Raw genomic sequence first — 19,263 nt, 5'->3', positions numbered from 1 at the left:
GGGTTGTTCAACAGATAGCTGGCATAAAATGTCTGGTCAGACTCCTACTTTCTTATTGTATTCTTTGATCACATAGTGCCTGATTTAACTCAAAATTTGCCCATGCAAGACTGTTCAAAGTTTTTGTATAGTTGCTTGTGTTCATTTGAGAAGTTCGGCGTCTTTTGTTAAAAGAAAAAGAAGGATTTTTGTCGCAAAACCTGTTCAAAATGTCTAATATTGGTACCAAAACTCGGGTAACGTATCGGCACTGGGTATTGAAAGTTCACCCAGTCCTAAGCCGGGCAGAACAAGCTGCTACTGCATCTATTTGGGCTCATCACCTACAAGGCTGACATGAAAGACCGGTACTAAAGAAACAGACTTTTTGGGCTCTTGGGGGCATTGGCGGAAGTTGACTTCTCTGGAGCACAAGGAACCAGAAATAGTGCAGAAGGTCAAGCAGTGCCAACTAGACAGCTGAAACCGAACAACTTAATTAGGGCTAAGCTCCTGTCAAGGAATTTCCCGAGGTGAGCGGCAGCACCTTGAAGGAACCACCTACACGATCTGAATCCAAGGGGAGCTCTGTTCTTGGATGACTTTGGTAATCATGGACTGTCTTTTACAAACACGTGGGGGCACTGCATTCGATAATGTCTGTGACTTTCAAAACCGACGATCCAACATTGACACTCACTTCACATCAAGATTGGCCTGCTGTAGAAGGGTTTCTATCCATCTGTTTTCATGCGCATGCTCAATGTGCGCATTAAAAAAAAAACCTGAGTTGAAAACAGGAAAAATCAAAAAACCTTTTTTTCTTTTTCTTTCTTTTTTCCCCCGCCGCAAAAGTTGGTGTATTGATAAAAGCAAAATGCGCCAAAGTTCAGTGGAAACAGACGTGATTTCCAGCATGTTCTCCACATGGTGCATTTTTAATGACGTCATCTCGTTGGGTCCACTTCCTCTGCAATGGTTTCATGGCACCGACTGGAAAATTCGCACTCCTGGCACTTGTGCAACGCTCTGAGTGTCCTCCAGGAGGTACTTTCTGAAAGTGTGCGCCATTATTCCCATATTTCAATAAGACTGCGTCTCCCCTCCTGTCTAGGGCAGCCGGCTTTTCGCCCTGCATTCGGTTAGACACATCTGAGTCGTCGTATGAACTACTTCTTCTCTAGCATAACCGGGCCCTTTTTCTTTTCTCTTTTTTGTTTCTGTCTCTCGCAGTGAAGAACAAGATTTTGTACCGGACCAGCGCCTGTATCAAGATGCAAAAGACAGTTCGGATGTGGCTCTGCAAGAAGAAGCACAAGCCTAGGTGGGAATCTGTCTTTCTTTATCTTTCTTTCTCCCTCTTCTCTCCTTCTTCACAGCGTATTTTTCCTCTTTCTCTCCTCTTCTTCCATCCACTCTTTCTCTTCCTCAGTCCTCCATTCTTCTTGTTTCCTCCTTACTTGTCTCCCCTCACCTCCTCTTTTACTGTCCGTCTTTGTTCCTCTCTCCCTCTTCCAACTTTTTACGTCCGTGTCTCCATATTTTGCTCCATCCTTCCTATCTTTCCAATCTCTGCTTCCTTCCAGTCCTCCCTCTCGCTCCTTTTCAGTATGTTCTTCCTCTCCTCCTCCTCCTACTTATCCTCCCCCTTGTCAACCCTCTCCTCCCTTAGATCCTCCATTTTTCTATCCCTTACTCCTTTTATCCACCTCTCTTCTTTTTCACCCTCTGCAGCTCCATTCTTTCTCCTCTTTTTATTTCTTTTTCTTGACTTTCTCCTTCCCCAATCCTCATGTAGACTCTGCTTCTCTCCTTCTCCTCACTCCCTCTTCCTCTTTCCTTCCCTTTCTCTAGCCAATTTTTCACCCTCACCTCCCTCAACTCGCACTTATCTCCATCCTTTCTCCTTCAATCCGTCCTTCCCTTTCCCTTCTCCTCTACTCTGCCCTTATTATCGCTTCTCCTCAGCTTCTCTCCTTTGCATCCTTCCTTCCCTTCCTCATTACATTTACCTCCTCCTTCCTTCCTACCTCGGTCCCTCGTCCTCCTTTTTCTTCTACTCTACCTCTTCTTCATTATCTGCCACTTTCACAGCTCTCCAGTGTCAGTCTGCCTGGCGCACACACCCACACAAACACACACAAGCGCGCGCATCGCCTCGGAGACAGTCGCCTGGCAACACGCGCAGCTCTGCTTATCACCTGAGATATTTGATGATAAATAACAGAAGCCCGAGGGGGGAGGCAGGTGGGAAAGAAGGTGGAGAAGATTTTTTTTTCCCGCCCCCCTCTGAAGGGGGTTTTAGTCTGATCTGGCAACCTGCTGGTCCATGCTAACAGGCTGCGTGATTGTGTTTGTGTGTGCTGCTGATGAGGTGGAGAGTGTGTGATTACAGGGGGTGGGTGGAGTATTAATGACTGGGGCGGAGTTTAGACAGAAATTGAGATTCAGCGAAGCGACACGGGTGAAAAACATGAAATGAGCAGAAAAATCACATAAAGCAAATTATTGTTTTGAGAGTCACAACTGAGTTTTATATCTTGGCTACAAAGTCCTGAGTCAAGACTCAAGTCTAGACCAGCCAATCCCACATCAAGTTCATATCACCATTTTCAGGAAAATTGAAGGAATGACTTGCTTGCACATGTTTTTATAACATCACTTTTGACTGGTAGGATTTGTGAACGTGAAGTCACTCCAAGTTAAGAGGCTGAAGTCCAAGTGGAGTCACCGTTGTTAAACGTCAGAGTCAAGTTACAAGTCTTTTTTGATTTTTGTCCTGACTAAAAACATCAGACTCTGCACAATTATGGCTAAAATGATAGATTTGCTCGGCATTGGAGAAGATTAAGGAGGATCAGAGAGAACCCATGCTTTTGGGTGTTATTGGTAGAGTAGTATTTTACAAGTTTTCATGGAGATTCTGAAAACAGTTTTGGCATGAAATGATATAAAATCCTCGTCATTTTTCTTCATTGTGTTTGGGATGTGTCTCAATTATCAGTGACTTCTTCAGGAATGGATTTTGGGGGAAACTTTGCTGGATCAACAGCAAAAGAAAACTGAATGAATAGAGGTAACATTTTGAAGAAGGCTGGCTACTAGTGTTTTATTTTCACCATTCGTAGCCATTGTAATCACAGACATTTAATATGAAAACACTGAAAAACTGAGATAGATAGATAGAGAGTAAGTGAACTCCTCAGTTAATGACATCAAGAAAAGCTAACTGGGCTCTACGACTTAGCAGCCCTGGAGTCCAGTCAGTGACAAGACTGGGGAGGCCTGGTTAGACCTCATTGGAGCTGGTTAATATCTCTGTTCACGAGTCTGCCATACGCAAATAATGGAGCATGGAGCCCATGGCAGGACACCACAGAGGAAGCCACCGCTCTCCAAAACAAACCTCACTGTGTGCCGGGCGTCTGCCAAAGAGCAGCTTGACTCTCCACAACGATGCTGGGAAAATGTTCTGTGCACTGATGAAACTGAGGTTGAATGGTTTGGGAAGAACACACAGCTCTCTGCACACCGACAGGAGCACATCGTCCCGGCGGTGAAGTGCGGTGGAGGGTGCATCATGATTTGGGGCTTTGCCTCCTCTGGGCCTGACCAGCTCGAATTCCAAGGTTTATCAAGGTGTCCTACAGGATAATGTCACAGTGTTTGAGGTCATTTAGGAACAGTGTCTCCATTACAGAGTTTGTCCAACAGAGAGCGCTGACAAGTTTATTTCTACACTGTAAAATCTGCTGTTCAGTATTTATTTTGGTCAGATTTAAAGAAAAATGAAAACAAAACTCTCAGTGGGGTTTTTATTGAGTTTGTGAGTTTATGTTGTGTGTTTTACGTTTAAAAAAAAAAAAAAAAGAATTAACTGCTGTCTGACATATCGTGATGAGATTTTTTAAAATACTCAAGTCAGTTTCAGCCTCGACAGTCCAGTCTTGGTATAATGTGTGGATTTCTGGTCAAAAAATTAAAAAGTGAGGGAAATGTAGCAACCACGCAGTAACTATCCTCTTGCAATATTACAGGACGAAGAAACTGAGTCTTCGTTGAACTGTTGAACTCATCTGTTTGTTTTTCTAAAATCCGACGTCCAGCTGCAAATCTGGACTAATAATGCCCATCACTTATTTCTTAGAGTGTCTTCATGGCTTCATGTTTACAGCCCTTGGCTCATTTGTAAAATGAACGCAAACCGGACCAAAACTAAAGGAAACTTTGTCTGCTTTTCGCTTTGGTGTAAAAGTGACCTGAAACTCAGGATATCTCGGCCTCTGCTGCCGCAGTTTTGACCTCACTGTTTATAAATATATACTGATTTCCCCCAACTCCGTGGAATATTAAATTGCTGAATTTCGCAGTCGTATGTATGTAAACCTCGAAGCGAGATCTGGATTGTTTTCACTAACTGCTTTGCGTGTCTGTGGTTTAGGATCGATGGGTTGGTAAAGGTGCGTAACCTGAAGACGAGGATGGATCGCTTCAACGAGGTGGTGGCTGGGCTGAAGGAGGGCAAACAGGAGATGAGCAGGCAGATCAAGGAGCTAGAAGCCGCCGTCGACAACCTGATGGTCAAAATCAAGGTGGGTGGGATGAACAGTTTGATGTGCAGTATAGCTCCTCTAGCTACGGGTGTGCGTTTAAAGCCCCGTATTCATCCGATAAAGTGCACGTTAAGTGGGAATTCTTCCGTGTCCCTCAGTGAAATCCTCAGACACATGCATAGGAAGAGTTTTGTTTCAAAAATAGGATCTCCGCCGTTTTGACCAAAGTGCTACCCAATCTCAAAAAAATGGTGGACGGTGTGAAATTAAACCACATTCTGCTGCAGGTTGACAGACAGGTGGGGCCTTAAGTCTCCGTTTGACGAAGTGAGAACAGGTTGGATCCCCAGGATATTTTAAAATGTTGGATGGTGAAAACCAAGGCGTGATTTTTCTTCCACTCCATACACCGTATATATGTAAGCTTTGCACGTGGAAAGACAAAAGAGATGGTCAGATTTAAGATGTGTGTCATAATCAGAGATGTTTACCCAGAATGATGGATTGTCGAACCTCTTGCCTTCTCATTATCATAATGGTATTTGCTGTCGAGGTGGATTAAATTGTGCGCTTTCTCTGACCTTTTTTTCCTTTGAGATAATCTTCCCTATGAATGTCATGAATCTTAGCTGTCCTGCACCAGATTCTTTTTGTTTGGTTGTCATCCTTCAGCAGTGCTGTTTTTCTTCCTTTACCCAATCGCTCTCTTTAAGCGCAGAGGAGTCGATGAGGTTTGAGTCTTGACAGGTGTTCACCGCAGGAAATGTGGGGAATAGAAGGACAAAGCTGGTCGTGCAACTCCGATTGTGACGCTCCTGCCACATCGAGCCCCACCCCGCAGCCTTGTGGTAGAGTAACAGGCAGTCGCAGGAAAAAAGGTTGCAGTGACAGCAGATGGCGTATGAATATTCAACTGCCGCGAGATGTCAACACGCCTCTTTACGCTGCCGCCCTGTGTGTCTGCGTCAGCCGTCAGATGGCGCTCGGATGACGCTCGAACACACGGTGACGTCGAGCCGTGAGATTCCCGATGCTCTCTGAAGACCTCTTTTTTTTTTTTTTTAAGGCTCCGGTAGAGACCGTGTCGTAGTAGCTTCAGTATCTGTCTTCAGCCCTGACGTCCCCGTCATCGCGATAAAGACCGCGTTAAAAGATACTGACTTTTAGGCAGAGATTACAGATGCTGCAAGGTTAACGTTGATCACAGAAGATTAACGTGCTGAAGAAGCTCTACGTATGCCTGTGACCTTTGAAAAATAAGCTTCAACGTTCTTGCTGGGGTGTTGCTGAATCTTAATGGTTGCTAGGTGGTTGCTAAGGTGTTTCTGTGTGGTTGCTGTGTAGTGTCTTGCTGGACACAGAATATGGGCAGAGGTGTAAGGACACCTGAAAATTGCAGCCATTTTAAATGAATGAATGGATTAAAACTCGTATAAGCCGGATTCAGAGCGCTGAGTATACATATTTTTCAAAGAATGAAAAATTCCAAAAAATAGTGGAACAACTTAAACAACTTTCACAGTCAAACCTTGAGACCTTCATCCTTTGAAACGAAATTCATTAATCACCGACAACAAAACTTGTTTTGTAGTTCTGGAGAAATCCAAGAGTCGATTTTTCCTTCTTTTCCAGGCTTTTGAGAAGGAGTTTGCAAACTTAAACACATCAAAACTAAACATCCATTCCAAGTTTTAATCATCTGAATATTTCAGGGTTTCGTCGAGCCGCTTCATGGAAAATTGGCTCCTTTAGGACATCATAATTTGTGCAATAAAATTATGATAGTTTAACGTACCATTCCAAAACCATGGCCAAGGCTCAGCTGCTATAACAACCTCCACCCTTTATTTTATAAGGCTTTCCACCAGATTTTGGAACCAAAACCATCAGTGAGGTCCAACCCTGATGTGGGGCGATCAGGTCTGGCTCGCAGTCTGTGTTCCAGTACCTCACAAAGATGCTGGGTGGGGTTGAGGTCAGGGACAGAGCTGGCCAGTCAAGTTCTTCAACACCAAACTGGGAAAACCATTTCTTTATGGGCCTGGCTTTGTGTACTGGGGCATTAACATGTTGAAGACAGGAAAGGGAAAAAACGCAAACTGCTGACAGAAAGCTGGACAACACTGTTGTTTGAAATGAGATTTCCCGTCATTGGAAACAAGAAGCTTGAGCCAAACCATGAAAAACAGCCCCAGGCCAAAAGTAAGCTTAACCATGTCCCGATTAGGGCTGCGACAGAAGAATATTTTCAATTCTGATTAAATTGCTGATTCCCCCTGCTGTCCAGAAACATCATTATAAGCAGATTCTGGCTTTGTGTCCTTCAGAGCACCATCATGACCCGAATCGATATCGACCACGAGTACCAGGCCCTGGTGACCCGGTCGGAGCAGCTGCTGACGGCCATGCAGAACAAGAAGAAGGAGGAGGAGGAGAGGGAGCGGCTCCGGCGCATCCAGGAGGAGATGGAGAGGGAGAGGAAGAGGAGGGAGGAGGAGGAGCAGCGCCGCAAGCAGGAGGAGGAGGATAGGCGACTGTAAGTGGGAGGGGGTTCAGGTTGGAGTACTTTTACATTTTTTCGGCCTCTTAACTGAGGCTCAGATGAAACATTTTTGTTTTGCTATCACGTACATAACCCAAAAATTAAGAGGCACTTGTCAAAGTTGGCGTTTTTTGACTCAGTGAAAACTGCTGCAGTGGACAAATACACTTAGCGTCCACACATTTTTCAAGGTGCCCAATAGGGATTTACATAATGAGATTGCGGCTTCAAAAGGATTTATTTTTATAGGAGCTATGAAGTGTTATCAGGCTGAATTGTTGCTTTTAACATTTTCTGTACTTAGCCGCCGCTCCGGTCCGCGGCGGTTTCCAACGAGCACGGCAGCAGAATAAGCTTCAGTTCCCCGGTGTCCATCATTACAGGAGGACAATAGCAAGCATGGCGAGGGTCACCGCCTTGGAGTTATGCGAAAAAGTTTAGCAACCAACGGCTGCGTCCACGCGCGATGGAAAAGTCTGAAGTAGAGAAATCCGGTCAGGTTTAAATGGTGTAATTTCTGGCACCGCGATGTCAGATATTTATCTTAAACTACTGTGAATCTGGATTTACTTGAGTCAGTCTATGGTCTGATGGTCCTGATGGTGAGCCAGACAGCCCAAATCTTTGTTGACAGTTCATTCGTGTCTCAGGAGCTGTTCCACATTTTGAAAGTGAAGGGTGATATTTTTGGTTATTATTGTCTCATCCTGAATTTTATCTGCATAGGCAGTTTTTCGGAAGATCGCAAAAGACAAGACGCGGACAAAAACACAGACATCGTGCCTGTGATGTCAGTCCACTTGGGGTGAACCATTACGTTGCTACTGGGGTCCATTATTGGAGCTCTGGCATTGGGGATTCATTTGAGAAATGGAGGACAGAGTGTTCAGCTGGGACATCTGTGAATTAAGCACACACACACAAATTAAACCCCCATGCGAGTAGCTCTCAGTTGACCCCAGTGTCTTTGAAACTAAAGATTTACTTAAAGAAAACCGCAACTCAGACAAAGTTCATGCAATTAGATTAGCTCTGAGATCTGAAAATGTTGCAAGAAAACTGTTTTTACTTTTTTATTTTGAGAGAGTTCATTTCTGGGTCTGGCGTTTTGAGCTGCTAAATGCACCACTTTTCTCCACCAGCTACAGCATCTGGTCGTTACGGGGTTTGTTGTTCTTCTAGTAGCCACATTCAGAGCAGAAGAAGGTACAGGGAGTGGCTGCAGAGCCGTCCTCGTCGTGGTGGAGAAACTCAACTTTGAGAGAGAAACTCAGATGAAACACACAACAAGTCTCCATCGAGTGACTGCTTTCAGAATTTTAAACCAAATACAATGCATGCTGGGAAGTACGCTAATAAACTACAGTGTTCCTGAGCAACTCAATTTCATTAATATTAACATTAATATTACTCGTCAAGTGAACAAACTGCGGGACGTTGTGTTATCAAATCATTTTCAAGATACAAGACTGAACTCCCGATGACAAGTTCTGAAAGTGAGAACCGGATGATCTAAGTTAAAGCCGAGCGACTGATAAAAGAGGAGTTGATCTGGTACAATGAGTTCTGAGGTTTTACAGCCTGGAGGAGTCTGGTATAAAGTAAATGGGTTTTCTGTTCCGTAGCTGAAGAGGAGAGCGTTAGAGCGCTCTCTCCTGGTCGAGATTGTAGACGAAGATTGTAAGTCACCGGGACTCGGTTGTGTTGAAGAAAGAAATGGGTTTAGTTTGTTGGCACATCTGAAGTTGTCATCTTAATAATTAAGCTGATCATTTTTATTTCTAAGTCCCAACAACTCGTAATTGGAGTGCGGTCTTTTTATTTTCTGTGATTATTAAAGACATTAATAAATGGCGCATTAAGACGCTTGTGAATTGGCTTCAGAGTGCTTGGCTGCAAAGTCAGGTGCTGTTGGAAAATAAAACTCAAACCACTTCCACCTCCATTCAGGTTTTGCGCAGGACTGGATCAGGCTACCAGCCTGTTCCTCAGGTACCCAGCCATCCCGGCCGCGTGACCCTCTGTGTCCTAAACGATGCCATGGAAACGCCCGGTGAGGTTTTGAATCGATCCAACAGTTACACGGAAAATTTCATTTCCTGCCCAGACTGTGGCAGGCATATCAGATTTGACCTTCAGTGGTATGGAAAGTCCTTTGGGGGGACTGATGGGGGCCGTTGTGTCCGTCACAAACCACTACCCGCTAATATAAGACGTTAGAGACGACCGCCCAAATTTTACGGCCCGCTTTCCCCTTCATTGCTCTCCTCCTCTGTCAAGTTATGAACTCCCCAGATTCACCTGAAGGTCACAGACTGTCAACTGGACACAGCACTCGTGGTTGTTGAGTTGCTTTGGATTGACTCAAAGCCTAAATAAGAAATGAAGTTAAAAGACCAAACTCCAAATTTTACTCAAGTTTGCCTCGTTGAAAATTTTGTGTTTTTTGTGTCAGCTTGTTCTTTTTCCAAAGTTTCTTAATGAAAGCAACTGAAACGAAATATTGGCCCCAAAGGACGAGGGTTAAAAAAGGGTTGAAAAATGTCTGCAGTGTCCGAGCACATGAAAAAGCAGAAAGTGGAACAAAAGTAGCAAGATGTATAGCTGGTAGCTGGTGTATATGTTTCCTCAGACAACTTAGTTTCAGTTTTTTGAAATGTTGGAGAAATGATGCGTCGGACACTTTCCCAGTCGGAGGAAAGGAGGCTGACGTCAGCGTCACACTTTCCCTTCGCTGGTCTGACTGTATTTCTCCCACTCTGCCTCTCCCTCCTCTCTTTCTTTATCCACTGCTGTTTCTCTCTTTCTCACAACCTCCACCTCTCCGTCTCTTTTCCATTCATTTATCCTCCATCACTGCTCCTTCATTTTCTTCTTTCCCTGTCTCGCTCCCCATCTGTTCCTGTATCTCCTCCTCTTAATAAACGTCTCTCTCTCTCTCTCTCTCTCTGTCTCTTTGTCTTTCCCTCTTCCTGCGTACATCCGTACTTTTGTCTCTCCTCTCTTTCTCTCCTCTTTCTTTTCCCTCCCATCAGGAAAGCAGAGATGGAGCTGAAGAGGAAGCAGGAAGAGGAGGAGAGGAAGAGGAGGGAGGAGGAGGAGAAGAGGATTCAGGTGGGTGTATGGGGGCAGGATTTACAGTTTACGGCTTAGTTCAGCACAAAGGTGCAAAACAACACAACAAACTGAGCCTCACAGACGATTTCAGGTAAAAACTTGGGAGTTCTGTTTGCTGTCGTTTGCTTTGAGGTGAAAGTTAAATGACTGAAACTTAAGGATTAACTGTTTGGTTGTGCGAATGCACATCTGGTGAACTTCCCCACCTCTGATAAAGTGCAGTACACGTCCAGGACTGTTCCAACCAGGGCTACCGAAAGTAAGACTCACGATGAGACAAATTCTTTTCAAAATCAAGTCAATTTTCTGTATTTTGATTTACAAATTTGCTAGTTTTATAAGATAGAACACCCTCTGTTCTCAGAACCTTCAACCCAGAAGACAGCAAAAAAAAAAAATTGGAGAAACCTCAGAAAGAAATCTGCCTTCGCCTTCAGACACGCAATAGATGTCTTTTGTACTGAGTAGACAGAAGCAGCAGTGGTGGAATGGCAATATGGGCAGAAAGTACGTGAAATTAAGTACATAACATATCATGTTAAGCAAATATTAAGCATGATAAGTTAAAGAGTTTCAGGCCGAGGGTAAAAGCGTTTGGAGCGAAGACACCGAAGAGCAGCTGTGATAAAACCTGAGCTCTGCCTGCTAAACGTGACATTTTTTAACCAGTTCAAAATAAGGGTTGCTGAAATCACAGGCAACCTAAACTCAAAAACCTTTACTGGCTCCACTTCTCTTGACAGGAGGAGGATTAGTAATTCAATCTGGACGATGAATAACACGGTACAAAACAAACTGCCCCGACAGTTCGATTCCCGCTGGATTCATGCCATCGCAGGGTCTCTCGCTTTACCAAAATATGATCATCGGTCTGCGCCGCAAAGGGACTCGGTGTTAACCTTCACACGTACCTAGCAATTCCTGCAGCTCATGAGACGCGTGCAGATAATATTAGTCCAGTTTCAACACGGACTTGAATAGGTCACCACTGGGTCTTTGGTGTTGTGGTTTCCTCACAGAGTTGTCTTTGTAGGACGAGCGAGTCCAAGCCCTGAAAATCCCCCCGTGCAGCTCCACTTCTCTCTAAGCCGTTTTGTTGCCACTCTGGCAGGAACATGGCCGCACTTTATCTCTCTCCATCACGCTCTGCAACGGCTCTCGCTGTCATTGAGTGTCTGGTGTCGGTGTGAGGACCAGTCTCAGTGTTACGCCTTCGAAGCAAAGACATGTCGTGCAATAAAGACTTTATGTTTTCCTGGGTGCTTTCGGGTCTGGATTTAGGTTTAAGATTATCATCGGAGCTAGGACCAGGTTTGGGTTAAAGTAAGCCTGAAGGATAAGATTCATAGGCTGCAAATATTTCACCTTAAAAGACTTTTATTTTCTCAAAGCAAGTGAAGAAATCAGCCAATAGGATCAGATTATTTCACGTGTTTGCAACACAGCACAACACAAATCAAGCGTCGTTCACGCTGACACCGGAGTGACAGCCTGTTGTCACGAAAAGGGGGTCAGGGGGTTCGCTTTCTGACGTCCCGACGCTCGTCCCGGGAAAACAAGTAAGTCCAGTTGATTTACATGGAAGACCGGTAGAAACAGTCTCACCACACCGGAGGATTTCGTCTCTTGTGTGGAGGAGATAACGCTTTTTGAACCTCACCAGCATCCACAGTGGCAAGTTGGTGGAAAAATCTCCTCATTTCAGCGGAATTGCTCCAGTCAGCGGATTTGTTCGCAGGGGCGAAGTAAATCCACATAAATCTTGAACTATAAGCTATAAGCTAACAAAGTTTATAGCTGTGAGGCACCATCCAGTTTTATTTAATCTCCTCTGTGTGAACTCGGGTTGCAGACGGTTTTGACACAGTGGTTAAAATATGTCCCCTGAATGAACTGTGTGAACTTTTTGTCCTGTTAGCAAATGAAGCATTGTGTGTGTAGTGTTCCTCTAGTGGTGTTTATCCGTGCAGATATTCCAGGTTCCACATTATGCTTCCTGTGTTCGTCCCCCAAATCCTCCAAGTTGTGGGAGCTATATTTCCAAAACTTAGAGCAGGGTTATGCCCCAAATGGAAGTAAGACAAAGAGTAACAGTGGGATGGACAAAATCTATTAACATTGCATTTTTTCCATGTTGCATTATCAATATTTTTTGACTGTAGTAAGGCTCAGAATGTCCCATCGACATCGTTCTTATATTCCTGGGACATTGACCCTCTCCTCTATCCATTAAAAACAAAACAAAAAACTATGGACATATGATCGTTTGTTTTTTTGCAGGAACGTTTGTGGCAGCATATAGAGCATGCCTCACACTCAAGTGAAATGTTGGAAGGTAAATATGGTGCACCATATATTGAGCAGGGAGGGACTCCGGGCGCAGCTAGTGGGATCCGCGGATTATCCAGGGCAACGGGGACTCAGTTCGTACATACCTGGGTCGGAGGCAGAAATCTCAGAGATGGATGTCTCTATGAAACCAGCACTGTCTGCGTGGAAAGGCATCACTGGAGGGACGTCCGGTTTTTGGTTTTGGTTTTTTTATTATTTGTGTGAACGCAGCCTTTAATACCGTGCACACATGGCTGTGTTTGAGCACTAGGCCATTAAAATATACCGAGCTGGTTTTAATGTCTCGGCTGATCTGTGTATTACACACAATTCAGTACATATGGCGTAAGATACCTGTAAGCTGTGGGCTCATGGTTGCGTCTTCGCGCACACACATGCATCCCGATGAAATGTATTTGTGGCTTGCGTGTGGAAATCCACACGTTAACATGTTCAGCGGATGCATCAGTCTGGCTGTTTTACAAAAGCATATACATTTCTGTGTGTGTGTGTGTGTGTGTGTGTGTGTGTGTGTGTGTTTGTGTTTGTGTGACAGAGAGATAGCGGGCTTTACGGGTCTGGCGGTTTAGTGTTTATCATCCAGCGTCTGTCTCCGCACGGCCCATCTGTTGCCGTTGCCCGGTCCGGATCAAGTGCAGATTTCAGCAGCGAGTGGCGGCCGTACAGATCCGAGCTGCTGGCCGGGGGCCCGGGGCCTCCGGGCCGGGTTACCCACAAATCTCTCGCTTCACATACACAAGCACCAGCTCAGAGTCGCTGGGCTTCCCAGCGTCTTTGCTCTACATATTCATGACTCCCTCTGCAGACGCTGACAGGGCTCGGGATTTAATGAGAGGAGGTGACGAGAGTCGCACTGTGGAAATGTAGGAGTTTTATCTCTCTCTTCGTCCATACATTCATAGTTACGATCCAAAGTATGATGTGAACTGTTAGGAAGTGACATTTACTGTCAATAAATTATTGTCGGTGTAAAATCGCAGCCGATTTCCATAACTTTACGCACGTCCGGCGCAGATCATCCATCTAAGGATGCAGTTAGCGCAACAAAGATGGTGCAGCAGCCGATCCATCACGGTTGGTAACTAAGCCCTGATCCATGACAGTGACGCTATCAGTCCAGGCACGCGCCCCATAAAAAACGATTTGCAGTCACTGCTTACGTGCGGATCTCAGCCCGCAATCGCTCTCCGATCGCAGATGAGCTTGAGGGCTCAGATGCTCGCGCTCGGGCCGGGAGCTTCCACTCGTCGACGCACGCCGTTAGTTTTAAATGAGCAGTGGAGGAAGTCGTCGTTGGCCAACAGCACGCATTCTCAAAAGCTTGAAGAAAACAGTCGCAACAGTCAACCAGCAGGTAACTGCCTTAAAAAAAAAAAAAGGCCTCAACTTATCCCTCTGATATTTTACTGTAGAATTTCCATTAAACACACAGCCTTGATCTGCTGGCTTAATAAAATCTTTAATACAGTCTCTCCCCACTAATAATGCATAGCCTGAAACAGTCAGAACATAAGCTGCAAGCAGCTGCTTAATAAATGATAAGGAACTCACCAGGTTGCCTCCATGTGAAAAGCGAGCTCCATAAATCCACAACTGAACCAGCTGCAGATCTTCGCCAGAGATCGGGGGCCGTGAAGAAGTCGCCCTGAGCTGTTTCACTGCACAACAAGTGTCCAGATCAGTGCACTCACACACCGAGGTGTGGCCACCGGACGCAACGGCCGTGACTTTATTAGGAGGTCCAAAGGTCAAATTGGCTTTGAGGTAATCAAAAAGACGTGACTTAGCTGTTTTTCTTTCATTTAAAAAAACAAATTCTGACGCATCCGTTTGGTTCGGAAAATGTACTGAAGTAGAGCTGCAAACGGTTGGTATGTGTCTTTTTATTTTTTAACATGTCAAGTACAAATAATGCACAGGCCATTTTATGGAGTGAGCTACACCAAACTAATGAAGAGTGTGTGTGTGTGTGTGTGTGTGTGTGTGTACGTATTTGTTTTAAATGTTGTTTTGTTCTGTTAGTCTCATGTGGCATTTTTCAAATATATAAAATATGTGTAGAAAAAATGTCCAAGATCAACTATGTATATGATTAATTTACATTTTTTTAAATAGTTGAACAAGTTTATAACTTTTCATCCATGTAACATACTATAGTTTTTTTTAATGAAGTATTAAGAACAAATAATTACGTGTATTTTTGGTGTCGTGCTCTAGTGACTTTTTTTTATAATAAATGTAGGATTCTTGAAAGAGTAGTCTAATTAATAAAAAAAAATCATTGAACGAAAATACAGGTTCTTAATCAACGTGTCAAATTCATGGCGCTGGTGCCTAAAAACAACGACTATTAACTGGATCTAAAGAAGAATCTAGAGTCTCTTAGATATTCTTTATGCAGCAGTGTGACCCACTAGGATTCACCGTTAAGGGCTAAGAACACAAACACTATGGTGAAGAACAGGAAAATCAACATTAAGAGTGTCGAAGGTGTTAATATAAAAAAACAAATAAAAGTAAGGTGAAGGAACGGCTCGGTGAACTTCAGGTAACGAACTGAAAACCTGCAGGTCTGTTCTTCCTGAGTCGCTCACGGAGCCGTTTGATTCATGAATAAAGGTGGAGGCGGGAGCATTAATCTTCCAGCGTAGCCCCTCCCCGCACTCGCTGTGCCGCCTTCCTTCTTTAGCGAGCAGGGCGGAGGAGGTAGAGGTTGAAGGGCGCCCGCGTGTTCATGCAGGGGCATCGGTTAGGAGTTTGTTCTGCGTCTGCTGAATAGCAACAGCTTTCCGGGTCCGCCGGTCCTGCGTCTTTTCAGTTGGCTTAGATTATTTTTTTGTGTAGTGTGTCCACAGCTCTAAGGCTGCAACTGATGATTATTGAAATGTATTGATTAATCTGCTGATGATTTTTCAGATTATCCAGTTGGTCACTTGATCTATAAAATGTCAAAAAAAAACAGCGGAGGAGAATTTATTTCTGCATGAATAACTCCATAGTTTTCTCAGACCCTAACGTGCAGCCCATTTGGCTTAATCGTCGGATGTACTTGCAAACGAAAGTGATGTCCCAAACCCCCAGTCCTTTCCATCGAGCGTAGCATATGATGCTGTCTGTGATTTACTGGATCCCACAGAGGTGGGGACAACTTTGAGGACACGAGAACTGAATTCACTTCTACACGTGAGCATGTATTCACTGCAGCGCAGGCACTGCAGGTGGGCAACGAATGAACAAGCGGATATCTAAGGTGTGTGTGTGTGTGTGTGTGTGTGTGTGTGTGTGTGTGTGTGTGTGTGTGTGTTCAGATGGAGATGGAGCTGCAGCTGCAGGTGGAGCGGGAGGAGGACGCGGCCCGGCAGGCCGTCCTGGAGCAGGAGAGGAGGGACAGGGAGCTGGCGCTGAGGATCGCCCAGAGCGAGGCCGAGCTCATCCCGGAGGAGGTGCAGATCGACTCGGGCCTGCGCAGGTACCTAGCACACCCGCCGCGTTCGTGACCTTTACCGCCGATGGTCGTGAAAATAGGACCCAGGTTGTGTTTATCTCAGCTGATCACAGCTCATACCACACTCTGTGAATTTGCGTCTCGGGGTGTGTTGCCGACCTTTTTTTGTTACCGACCAAATCGTGTTCGTAGCCCAGTGCGTTGAAAACTGTTGAGCACATAGAGCTCGAAGCCTTGCCCAAATAATATTTTGTCCTTTTTTTGATCAGTTTCCTGTTTAAATAATACAAGTCAGTCAGTTCCAGACTGTATTTTCCTCAGGGCAGAGTTCCTGTACGGCCGCTTGTCTCTAACATTTAGCATTTGATAAATCTGGCTTTTTTTTTTTTGATAAATGAGAAAAAGGGTTTATACTTGTCAAAGTACGGTACTGAAAAAAACATTGTTCTGGTATTGATTGTGAAACTCTGGTATAGAATCACTCGCAATGAAAAATGTCACACGATACAATAGTTGCTTCATTGAGCTCACAAGCTAAACGGGGCATTGGAAAGGGCTCGGGGTGTTTTTTAAATTCCACTCTGGCTTTGCAAAGGTCAGACGAGCCAAAGTGTTTTTACAAGATTTCCCTGAGAAGTCGGTGAGCCTGACAAGACGACACTTTCCCTTCCCCTTCGCGACCAGACTCCGGGCCGCTGTTTGTGGCTCAGCCTGACCTTGCAGCTTTAATTAAGAATCGGTCAGTAATCAAAACACGTCTGGGACCATCCTCTGCAGTGAGAGCTGTAAGGGAAACGAGTGGCCCCCCTGACTTCTGCCGCTCTCTAACTGAACCGTGCTGCGCTCACACAGCCCGGGATGTTTCCCCGTCACGTTTCGGTCTGACAGAGGTGTGACGGGGTTCACGCTTCTGTCGGGAGGCTGACGGCACCGAGTCTGGAGTAACTGTTCAGAAGGAGTCGATGTGACACTTTACCCAAAGTGCGTTCGCTGTGGGTGCAGCGTTCGCTCGCCGCTCGTTGAAAAGCTGAAAGTTTTATGATCCTGAACTATTGATAAGGCATCACCATCTGTCAGCAGCAGGACAGACTGAGAAACATTTCCCGTTTGAAAGTTTAACATTTTGTAGACGGAAAGTTTGTGTTGGACTCTGACCGACTCGTTGCTCCCGTGGTCGTCTCGAGCCAACTTCTTGACAACTTGAGGGTCGGGAACTTTCGTTTAGCTCCTTTTTCCGACCCCGCACAGCTGGAGAAACCACCGCCTCCGGCTGATCCTGTGTTTAACCACTTTCTTCTTCTTTGTTTTCCTTTTTTTTTCTTTTTTATCTCCCACCAGCAACGGCTCCTCAGTTCCATCGTCCCCAGAGAGAGCAGCGTAAGATCCAGCGATTTTAACCCTTTCATTTAATCCCCAATCCCACCTGCCTTTGACCTTTCAAACCGTAACCAACAACCCCTGCATGCTGTAACAATCTGCCAGCTGAGCACAGACCCCTGTTCTGTCACAATGACATGCTGATTCCATACAATACCAGGCACTATTATTATTGATGATTATTATTTATTTATTTATTTTTTTTAACTTTTATTTTAAGTAGGACTTTTGTTTTCTAGACGTGACCACAATCATTACAACCAGTTTAAGCACCAACGTGACTGTCACAAGCAGAAACACTTGATCTGGGCCTGTATTTATCAAACCTCTGAGAATTACAGTTCAAAATGCTATTTAAAAAAAAACATATGAATCAGTCTTTCTTACTGCAAATTGAGGGAGTAACCTCTGATTAAAAGAAAGTCCTCTGATTAATAGACGAATTTATAAACACGAGATTTGACCTGCATCTGTCCTATTAATAACGTTTCGTTATGTAAAGAAAGAAAGAAAAAAATTACACGATCTTCCTCTTACAAATGAAAAGTTGAATCAGGAAGCAATAAAATGCCCCTTCGCCCAGTTTAATACACTCGGGGGTTTTTCCTGCTGCAGCCTCACTGGGTCCGGTGTGACCGGCAGCTTATGGCGGCTCAAGTCAGCAAACCTCAGAAAGGGTCAGTTCAATTCAGTACGACTTTAATGACCCTCAAGAGCCGACGCTCGCCACCGAGATCAAGAGATACAAAAACGCAGAAGGCTGCTGGTAGAGGAGGCACATCAGAGAAATGGACAGAGATGTCAAACGGCAGAACTGAAGCTCTAGTCTTGTCATTTTCATCCTGTCGCAACAGATAATACAATTTAAGGCATACTTTAAAATCAAAAAGACCCGTGATAAAGTCCTTTGATTTGATTTGATTTTCACTTTTTCAGCAGTTTGATAAATTCGGGCCTCGTCCTCTGATCAGAAGGAAGGTGAATAACTTCCCGATAAGTCACGGGGGAAAGGAATCGCCTTTCCCTCTCTCGATTGGTTTGTTATATTGTGCAGTGCTGTTGTTTAATAATCTTATGATCCTCTGTTTACAGCACTGCTGGAACCAGAAATCTCCAGAGCTTGACCATGTAGGTTTTTCCTCCCAACACACCAAACACCTTCAGGACCACTCCACTGTAGTCTGCAGTGAATTAAGCCGTGCGTTTTCCTCAGGAACACAAGCAGTGACGGGTTGAAGCGGTTCAGAGGCGCTTCCCCAAATGTTATCGGCTATCGCGGCAATGCGTCGGTTCGTGGGCTTCGGCCTCCCTCGCTCTTCTCCCTGCACTTAGCCCGCAGCGACCCACATACAAAGTCTCTCTGAAGGTTGAAATTGATGCTTCACGTCATGAGTCAGCTGTAGTAGAGGCCACATTACACTGTTATGCTCTTTGGGGATGCTAAAGTGGTGCAGCGCAGCACTTTACGCGCCAGGTGGTTCCAATCCACGGTCCTCTTCTTCTCTAAAATGTTTTTTTTAATTCTTCCTGTTGCAGTGCTGCTTTTGAATCTACTCACTACAAATGTCACTACAGTATTTTCATTTCCCTACAAACTGACTGAAAGTCTAAAAAGTAAAAGGCAACGGCGACGAGGCAACGAATGTTATAACATCCTCAGGATGAAAACCCGTCGTCTTCGGCTTAGTACGGGCAGATGCTTTAGAATGCGGACGACTGAGAATCGGTGCGGACGTTAAGACAGAAGGACCGCGGAGGGGGAACCTCGAGTGAGACACAAACGCTGCTCGTAGGTCAGAGGGGGGTGTCAGCAGTGAGCGGTGGGATTAGCCGTACCACTTGCGTTGTCCACAGTAAGTCAGACATAAAGAGTGACAGGCAGACTTAAACTGATAGGC

The 19,263-nt window shown here is 44.9% G+C and overlaps 1 protein-coding gene across 6 annotated transcripts in view; it reads left to right on the top strand.

Annotated features, from left to right (window-relative positions):
* Positions 1 to 19,263, top strand: part of myo6a (myosin VIa) — a 107,758-nt gene that overhangs the window by 69,708 nt on the left and 18,787 nt on the right. For 2 of the 6 annotated variants that reach the window (XM_040124881.1, XM_040124879.1), the window contains exons 23-29: positions 1,213 to 1,303; positions 4,421 to 4,571; positions 6,860 to 7,068; positions 10,110 to 10,188; positions 15,852 to 16,012; positions 17,327 to 17,365; positions 18,458 to 18,493. In XM_040124881.1, coding sequence (XP_039980815.1) covers positions 1,213 to 1,303; positions 4,421 to 4,571; positions 6,860 to 7,068; positions 10,110 to 10,188; positions 15,852 to 16,012; positions 17,327 to 17,365; positions 18,458 to 18,493 — 766 coding nt within the window. The remainder of the gene's footprint in view (positions 1 to 1,212; positions 1,304 to 4,420; positions 4,572 to 6,859; positions 7,069 to 10,109; positions 10,189 to 15,851; positions 16,013 to 17,326; positions 17,366 to 18,457; positions 18,494 to 19,263) is intronic. The other 4 variants (XM_040124883.1, XM_040124880.1, XM_040124882.1 and 1 more) reach the window with 3 other exon arrangements.

The sequence above is a fragment of the Xiphias gladius genome, chromosome 4 (assembly GCF_016859285.1).
Source record: "Xiphias gladius isolate SHS-SW01 ecotype Sanya breed wild chromosome 4, ASM1685928v1, whole genome shotgun sequence".
NCBI lineage: Eukaryota > Metazoa > Chordata > Actinopteri > Istiophoriformes > Xiphiidae > Xiphias > Xiphias gladius.
Note: the sequence above shows the minus strand (reverse complement) of the source record. Positions and strands in the feature narration are given on the sequence as shown.